We start from the raw sequence: 9370 nt of genomic DNA on the forward strand, positions 1-9370 counted from the left end.
ACTATTATATTTATATTTTGTGAGTTGTTTATTGAGATTATATCGTGTAGCTGTTTCATCTCCTCTTAAAAAATTTCCAGGCTTCATTCATGAGTAAACCTTATCAATTTCGTGGGTCGATTGTCCTCTATACCGAGTCAATTCTGACAACGATTTTATTAAAACCAACGATCTATGGTTCAGGACTCAGGAGTAGTGTAGGTTCTTGGAATCAATGTCATGCGTATTTGTGAAGTCGTAGTTCGTTTGTTTTTTTTTTCTCTAAAGCATAGTTTACTTCCATTTTTGTGACATAGTCAGTGGATTAGTATATGTGGACACTCAAATTTGATACCAAACCAAGCAACTCGTATATATATACCAGAAGTTCAGAAACACTGCTGAAACAATGCACCCATGCATGCCAAAACATCGTGGCCACTACATATATAGGCAGGCGCTAAGCGCTCGTGTATGACGTTTAAACTACATGACAGTATGACACACCATATAGGTAGACCGTAAGAGACCACTAACCACACGGGAAACAAAAGGCGAGATCCCAAAGTAAAACACCCCTATATATGTTTGGATCAGGGACCTAAATATACACTTTGGTCACAAGACTATACTGCACTAACAATTGAACAAAGAGGTGCCCTACAATGACCTCAAATATGTATACGATTGCTTCATCACCTAGATATACATGCTATATTTTTCTACTTATTTCCTGTATATGTTTGCCTGCAAGCAACCACATTGACCTTACAGAGAACACACTGGTATTCAAGAATCGGGACAGAAGAAGGGTGTCAGTTTTTCGGAAAGAGCTGGACGTGAAAGCCGTCAGGGAAGCTGAGCCCTGGGGTACGGACTATGTTCCCTCCTCTGATTGTCCTCCAACTGCAATTCGCCAAATATCTCATAATTCTGATTTAAATTTTTCAGAAGAATTTAAATATTTGTGCACCTGCGAGTAAGAACTCGCACCTGTACTTTGTAACCAGGCAGTGGATGAAGGTTGCCATCAAGACCTTGCTGAGATCTGTGCCAACACAGAACCGGAGCCCCCCACCGAAGGCCATGAAATGCTTCGTCCCACCGGTGATTTCCACCTTGTCCTGCACAAGTGATACCCACAAGCATTGTTTAGGATCAGAGAAACTTGCTTGAGCAGCCAACAACCGAATTAAACTGATAGAAGAATATAGGCAATTCACCTATATTACTCCCTACATCCCATAAAATAAGGTGTGCATATTTTTAAAAAGACAATGTTTTAAAATGACCAACCATTTAGAAAAAGAGCATATATTTTTAGTGTATGCATGTTATATACTTGAATTTGTATTTAAAATACTTTAATATAATGTTTAATTTGTTTTTGTTGATGTCCTATTTAAAAAAGAAATTAATCTTCAAAGTTTCACTCTAAAGACTTTGCCAAAAAAATATATCTTATTTTATGAGATGGAGGGAGTATATTCCAACACTTTCCCTCTCAAACCTTTTTTTTTGTCTTAGACGTGGAACAGGAGCGAACAACAATTATTTTATTTAATTGCGATAGCCGGGATTCAAATTCATGAACTATGACTTTTATACCATATATTAGAGTGAACACATTAACTAGTTCAATCCAAAAGCTTAAAATGGTAGGAGGAGGTAGACAATTCACTTATATTATATTTCAAAGTTTAAGCTGATAGAAGAAGGTAAACAATTCACCTATATTATACAACAGTTATATCTATAAAATCCATGCGGGAAGGCTTGTAGCTATGATGGACAATAATCTTATTACAAGTTGTTTGATGCGAACAACACACTGTTTCGGTTGTTATGGCTTTAGGATTGCTTCATTTCTTTATACGTACGTGTCTCTTTTCAGTGGAACAGCGCATATTAAGCAGCTCTTATTTGACTATATGCTGTTCCATAAGCTGACTTGACCATTCTCATGCTACTGCAAATCCAGGTTCATATCCCCTTGGTATATATAGAGGGGGCAAGATATATAAGATCATTATATTTACTCCGGTGTCATGAGCGCATGTCTCCTCTCCTTGACATATTTCTTTTTCCACTTTTCATTGGGACTATGTGATACTTATATATAGCACATGGTTCAACTGCGCCTCAATTGAGAAAATGCCAGGCTATAGAACCCTAAACCGAGACATGTGCTAGGGCAAGTGGTCAGAATCCCATGCAATTTGTTGCAATATATTAGTACTCTTCCAAGGGACGATTGGTGCAGGTTTTGGCCAATATATGTGCATGCACGCTCGTCTCTTTAGGGCTTGGTACACCATGCATGTGTGTATATCGCCCTTACTTTCTACTCTCGAGAGAACCCTAATAATAATAATAATAAGTAGCATTGAATATACATGGATAGAGAGTTTATTCCGGTTCTGCACAAATAGGAAAAAAAAAAGGCACAAACCTGCCATCTCCACGGATTAAACGCTAATGGATCTTCATAGATTTCGGGGTTTAAGTGCACTGCTGGAGGACACACCATCACTCCCCAGCCTGCCGGAATGGTGTAACCTGCATCCAGACATTCATACGGTATCTAATAAGTACTACTAGTATATTGCTTAAGTCTTAATACCGAAAATAGGAAGTATATATATATTCTCTCTGTTCAATATTCAAACAGGTCATGGTGTCTAGCTACTGTTTACTACAGGGTATATGTATTATTATTGTACCTTTGAACTCAATGTCTTGCAAGGCCTTCCGAAAAATACCTGGCACGATGTTTGCCAACCGTACAATCTCGAGCGTAACCTGCTTAAATTAATTCATGGACACCGTCCATCATCAGTTTACAGAACTGCATTATTTCATCAGTTTTTCAATTCCGTTTTGCCTAGTATTTGTTCCTTCTAGACACATGCACTGCACACACAAGCATATGGTTGTCCCAGACTACTGGGGTGTTTGGTTCCACTTACTAAAGTTTAGTTCATATGTTTAAATAACAATTAGAAGTATAAATATAGACTTATTTAAATTTAATAAATTTATCTCATGTTTTAGTCTTCATCTATGAAATTATTTTGTAATTAGACTATATTTAATATCTATAATTATCATTTAAATATTCGATATGACAGGGCAACGACCAAACACTTAAGCTAAGTACGATATCTTCCTTCTCGTAGACCGTGCTTTTGCATTGGTTTCACATGCACGAAACGCTGACTACTGCGCTCTGTCAGAGCCATTCGTTGCCGGATACTACCATGTCAAGCTAGCCTTGTTTAGCGGTGCAAGTTGCAGTCAGCAATCCGTGTCGTATATCTAGGCATAGCGCGCTAGCTAGACCCGGTTAGGCTCACCTGAGATGTGAAGGTCATGGACTTGTACTCGGCCCACGTGAGCCCGGCATCCCTGTCCTTCCTGCTGCTGACAATCGCCTCATGCTCCTCCTGGCCACACAACACAAACAGAATCACATATGCATCTCCGGTCAATTGTTTCCGGCACACAAGGCAGGCCCTTGTTGCCTGCGCGTACGTCGGTCGATGGAAGTAAATTAAACAATCGCGTTCAATTCGCAGCTAGCTAGGCGCCTCCTGCTGCGGCAGCTAGCACTGCACGCACCGACGCACGTAGTACTAACCGTCAGCGCCCGGAGCACCCTGGGGTTTTGGGCCAGGAGCTTGATGCCCAGCGTGAGCGCCAGCGCCGTCGTCTCGAAGCTGGCGAAGAGGAGCACGAACATGAGGTCGAGCGCGATGGCTTCCGTCATGACGGGCTTCTCCCTCCTCAGCTCCTCGATCAGGACGTCGAAGAAGTCCTCGTTCTGCCTCCCCGGATGGGGCATCCGTTCCCGCATCATCGTCCTCAGCACCTTCATCGCCTTCTTCCTCCCCTGCAACACACATGTAGAGAAGAGGAAGAAGAAGCTAGAAGGCTTAGCGGAACGGATTCGTCTAGTACAGTAGTACCATTGACCGCGCTGAGTTAGGTTGCCGCATCATGTGAGTGAATGGTCGTATGTTTGACTGGGATGCGCATGTGTGTGCTGCCTTGCTCACTACGTCGCGCGCGTGTTCTTGGCGTGCATGTATGCGCGGTTGTGCAGCTAATACTAGCATATTTACCTGCATGCACTCATGGTAGGCTGTGCCGGGAATGTCCACCGGGAACGATATGAGGCCGCGAATGAAGGCCACGAAGTTCTTCCTCAGATCCTCCGACGACTTGGACGGCTCGTAGCTGATCAGCTTCTTCGCGGTAAGATCGAAAATCATCTGCATATGCATAATGGATCACACATGCATGTGCACTGCACTACAGCAGGCTGGTGATCTGAAGCAGGCCTTACGGTGGAGATGGCGTCCTTGAGCTCGACGCTGGGCCGGGTCGCCCACGAGGCGAGGCTGGCGCGGCAGGCGCGGTGGGTCTCGGCGAGGAGCACGGCCCTGAGGTTTTCCTGGCCGTAGAGGCGGAGCACGAGGGTCTTGAGGTACTTGTACAAGAAGCCGTGGAGGGAGCCGACGTTGTCGCGGCCGAAGATCTCGGTGAAGGTGTCCGGGTACCAGCTCTCGAACAGCTTCCCCTCCTGCTGGAACACGTAGTAGTTGAGGAGGTCCGCCGACACCACCACCGACCGCCCCACGATGCTCGTCTTGAAGATGTTGCCGTACCTGCATACAGACGATATGATCCATCCGATTTGTTCCGTTTCCATCACCAGATGCAGTGCGATGCGATGAAGAGAGAATGGATTGTTAGTTAGCAACATGCTTGCTGCTTGGTTTATTTGCACTCTGATGCATGCATGCATGCATGCATATGAGTATATGACTGGTTAATACTCCCTCCGTTTCTTTTTATTTGTCGCTGGATAGTGTAAAATTGCACTATCCAGCGACAAATAAAAAGAAACGGAAGGAGTATAAGCTAGTACCTGTCCAATCTATCCTTGACGAACGGGGAGACGTCGCAGGTAGGATTCGGCGCGAAGAACTGCAAGGTCTCGCCGAGGAGAGGGAAGCCGAGGGAGCCCGGTGGCAGTTGGCCGTTAGCTTTCGGGTGGCTCCACCACCTGTATGCCCAAGCCATGGCCACGGCCAAGGTCACAGCCCACACCGCTGCGCAGAGCAGTGGTTCCATGGCCGGGAAGGGTCTAGCTAGCGGCGATCGAGTGGTGACTCTCGATACCAATGGCGTCGCGCGCAGGTCCGCTGCTGTAGATCGAATCGATAGAGCGCAGACTGCACGGATGCAGGGAGAAGCTAGCTACAGGTTGCACAACCGAGAGAGCGGCGTGCTTGTTATATATAGCAGGAGGTACGGTAGGTTTGCCTCGTTCGCTGAAGGTTTGAGGCTTGCAGCATATGCTTATATTAAGGGCCCGTTTGGCACAGCTCCAGCTCCTGATTCTAAGCGAGATCTGGAGGAGCCGTGCCAAACGGGTATTTTTTTAAACTGATTCTCGTGTGGAGCTGAAAGATCAGGAGTCGTTTTTGTGAAGAAAGGTGGGATCTAAAAAAAAACCTGTTCCACCCTCCCTTAAAACAGCTCCTCAACCAACCAAATATGGACCTCCCCTTAAAGTTTGATCGAAATTACCTGCAATTGCCATTGGACAAAAACATAACGAGCCAATTTATGGATTAAACATTTGAGACCATTTTATGCACTACTATGATGGAAATATTTTATATGTTATTGTTTCATAATTTTTTTCTGTATATGCATCCTACTTATTAGTTTATAATAAAGTTGAACTGGAAAGGATAAAACAGACAATCGCCACAGACCACCAACTTTCAGAAGACAAGAATCAGTTTACTTGTCAAACGGTTTTAAAAATGATTCTGATTCTCTAGGAGAATCAGGAGGATCAGCTCCTCACAAGGATCAGGATCTGGAGCTAAAGAAGTAGGAACCGGAGCTTTGCCAAACGGGCCCTAAATATAAAACAATAAGTGGAGGAGTAGAGGAATTATTGTCACATAATCGCTGCCAGTGTTTTCCTTTTTGGCGGAAAGGATCCACCAGGAAGCTCGTCTTCTTGGGTTGTTCTGTCCTGGAGGATGTGGTACATGCCACAGGAAATAGGCTGTTCTGCTGTGAGCTTTCTTGGCGTGGTTGCCTGTCGTTTACGGTTGGCTGGCCTGGCCTGGCACTGTAGACGGCATGCACAGCGATGGGCTGCCGGCTGTTCTCCAGACCAGGGATCGTTCCAGTCTCCCAGTTAGATTATCATTAGCAGAAACATGGCTACTTTTGGCTGTAATAGCTACTTTTCATATGCATGTACGGGCATATTCTTGTTTGGTTTGCAACTGCAAATACATTGCCATATGTATAGAAGCTCCAACAATAGGCCGGATCATCAATTGGTTTGACAAACGAAAAATAACGAAATTTGCAGAATGAAGTGATTGCCTGATGGGCCTCAAAGGGCCAGCTTCAAAATAATATTATTATGACCAGTTTTTTTAGATTTGATCATCAATACTTAAAGGGACATGCTATATTTCAGATGCTCGTGAGTATAGTACTCCCTCCATCCCAAAATACTTGTTGATGTGTTTTATACATATGTGTCTAGATTTATTGTCATCTCTATGAATATATACATATGGGTCTTGAGGTACGTATGGAGATAAGGTTTTACTCAATTTGCGATCTTGTTTTACCGGGAAGATTGCAGTCCTTTGTTTGAAGACTAGAAGAATTCCTTCTATTTTTGTTCGTTTTACTTATTGTTGGCTTTTGATGGACGACACGCGCTGCTATCGGTTTGGGCCGGGACACGACAGGGAAAGTTTGCAATGAAGGAATTGAATATGCACCGTCACAATAGTAGAACTGTAACGTGCAGGCAGTAGTGACTGCCGTTAAAGCTCGTCTCAGCTGAAGTTTAATTTGCTGGCTCTTGAATTCTTGATCGAGTAGGACGTCGCCATCGCAGGTGCACGCGGCAGACGTAGACCACCTGCTCCCCGGCTTATAATCCTAAATAGTGTATGCGTGTTTTTTTTATGACCGGGTATGTGTGGTATGTTATCTGCTCGTGCTAGCTTGAATCCAGCGCACAGATGCCCTAATTAGCGTCATGCATAATGCGCGAGGCAGGCAGCAGATGAGGATTTAGATTCGCCGGATCTTCCACGAACGTAAGCAGAGATGTCGTGGCCGCGGTCGTGCATGCTTGGGATGTCGTTCATGCATGCACCTAGAGCAGCACTCAACCATACGCGCACACGTACGTGTCATTAGTTACATACTTACATCTATCTATCTATCTATCTATCTATCTATCTATCTATCTATCCCTGGATAGACATTGATTGCGTCGCAGTCGCACCGCCCCCCGCACACGACGACCTGTGGAGTACGGCTGAACGTATGAAACCACGACCGACCGCCCGTGTCGGAGCGGAGATGCTTTTGCTTCTTCACTAAAGCGCCCGCCACGTAGGCGCGCATGACGGCATGACGCGTGAGCTTTTGATGACAAGTCATTCGTAGGATGAACCGTCCGTCAGCAGCACTATGGTTCGAAGAAAGCGATGGTGGTCGCCACTCGCCACAGGCCCTCTTCTGCCAGCTAGCCATGCATGGCGACGGTGCATAATTTAGATACCGGCCCAAAAATAAATACCGGAGACGACGACCAGCTAGCTCTGCATGCCGACGGCCCGTGAAAGGCCGGCGCTGCCAGTAAAACGAAGCCAACAAGGCAGCAGCAGCACTGAACTTGCTCCTCTAGTCCTTCCTCACCAGAAGAGAGGAGGATGCAGCAGAGTGCCGTGCAACGCCTGACGAGCCCGTGACGTTGCAGGGACGACAGCTAGCATTGTTAGCGCCGGCCGACGAGGTTAACCACGACGAGCTGTATAGATTCGCGGCCTATATATATGGACGGAGTCTGCTCCCCAACTACCGTCCGACCGTAAACAGAATGCGCAGGAAGACACACTTTCCAGACAGGATTCACGCGCTCTAGTACAATACGAGATCTTGAGGCTTTCGCCGATGCAGAGTATCGCCAGCAGATCCCAAACCGATCCATGCCACTGAAGATAGCCCTCACCAGTCACCAGTCACCAGTCACCACAAGATAAGTTTGCGTCCACACCGGTGACTCACAATATGATGGCTACATTTCTTCCTAACGATCCGCTACTACAAAATAAAACACACTCGTTTTTGTTTGTACGAAAGAGTTTGTAACCTTTTTATATGGAACCAAAATTGAATGAAGACAGCACTCGTTCTTCGTGTTAAAATTGGATAGTTTCACCAGATATAAAACTCCCTACGTTATAAATATATGACACCGTTGACTTAAAAAAACGTTGACCATTTGTTAGGTGGGACCATCCCGTCTTCTTATACATGCCATCTTCTAGGACGATAATTACTCTCTACAAGTAAAAAAAAATCCCATTATTGCTTGCTTTCATGTTCTATGTTGTTTCTTCCATTGATTTGTTAATATTCTGCCTCTGCTTGGTATTATTGTGTTGGCATTGGCTATTGAATATAAATTAAAGGGATTTGTTGTCTCAACTGCTTTTGATGATAGGTTTTTACTGCTCAAACTTCTTGTTGAGTCAACTAGAAATTGGATTGTTGAGATGCTGGAGGTCTCCATTGATTTTTGCATTGATTGAATGTGATCATAATTGAATGGGAATGATGGATTTGGATGAGTTGTGTTGTTCCCATAATGGAATGGATAGTACAATGGGTGAGACAAATCTTGATCCTGAATAATATGATTGATTATTTTTTTATTGATGTTAATTTTGTTTTGTAATTCTTCAATACTTCTGGGCCCCTAGCTCAGGTCCTCCTGCTTCTCGCTCCTTCCTCCCCCCGGTCTTCTCGTTTTTCAACCATGGACTTCTCTCTCCTGGACTTTCGGCCAGGCCTGGCCTTCGAGGACTCCCTCAGGGATGTCCTGGCATCTTCAGTTTGCCCTGCCCGCCCAAGTCTTCGGTCGTCCTTCTGGTTGGTGGTCTCCTTTGGTAGATGCATCTTCAAGTTGAATTCGGTCTCGGTTGGTCATCTTCTTCAGGCTGCCCTTGGTGGGTTCGCCGCGGGCTTTGAGGTGCTTCAGCTGGCTGACCGGGTTTTTCGGTTTTCGGTTTCTTCGATGGCGGTGGGTTTTCATATTTACAACTCAGGTTGCATTGAGCGTAAGGAATTCAGGGCTTTCTTCAACCTTTGGAATCGTGGTGGACCTAATTGGAAGCATGAATTCAGGATTTTTTCGTATGAGGAAGCAGCTTCCTGGTTGAAGGTCCGGGGCAGGAAGAATCCTTCCTATGCGGATATTGTTAAGCTCCCTCTCACCGGTGCCAATGTTGTTCCGATTCGCAACATTATCAAGTCCCCTGGTGGT

General features: G+C 45.1%; 1 protein-coding gene across 1 annotated transcript; it reads right to left on the minus strand.

The window, feature by feature from the left end:
- Positions 1-366: 366 nt before the first annotated feature.
- LOC103627541 (cytochrome P450 87A3) lies at positions 367-5238 on the minus strand. Its single transcript, XM_008647828.2, has 9 exons — positions 4913-5238; positions 4328-4649; positions 4104-4253; positions 3620-3871; positions 3336-3425; positions 2703-2781; positions 2432-2538; positions 973-1103; positions 367-885 (listed from the first exon to the last, which is right to left on the minus strand). Exons 1-9 carry the CDS (start codon positions 5116-5118, stop codon positions 795-797), a joined length of 1428 nt encoding a protein of 475 aa, XP_008646050.1. The 5' UTR covers positions 5119-5238; the 3' UTR covers positions 367-794.
- Positions 5239-9370: the final 4132 nt, after the last annotated feature.

Source organism: Zea mays, chromosome 5, assembly GCF_902167145.1.
Source record: "Zea mays cultivar B73 chromosome 5, Zm-B73-REFERENCE-NAM-5.0, whole genome shotgun sequence".
NCBI lineage: Eukaryota > Viridiplantae > Streptophyta > Magnoliopsida > Poales > Poaceae > Zea > Zea mays.

Bases quoted from the DNA above. Each gene is read 5' to 3' on its own strand.
- LOC103627541 (XM_008647828.2), bottom strand. From the start codon at position 5,118: ATGGAACCACTGCTCTGCGCAGCGGTGTGGGCTGTGACCTTGGCCGTG. The intron at 2,782-3,335 runs GTGAGCCTAACC...TAATTTAAGCAG, and splicing joins CCATGACCTTCACATCTCAG to GTTACGCTCGAGATTGTACG. The intron at 1,104-2,431 runs GTTTGTGCCTTT...TCACTTGTGCAG, and splicing joins TTAATCCGTGGAGATGGCAG to GACAAGGTGGAAATCACCGG.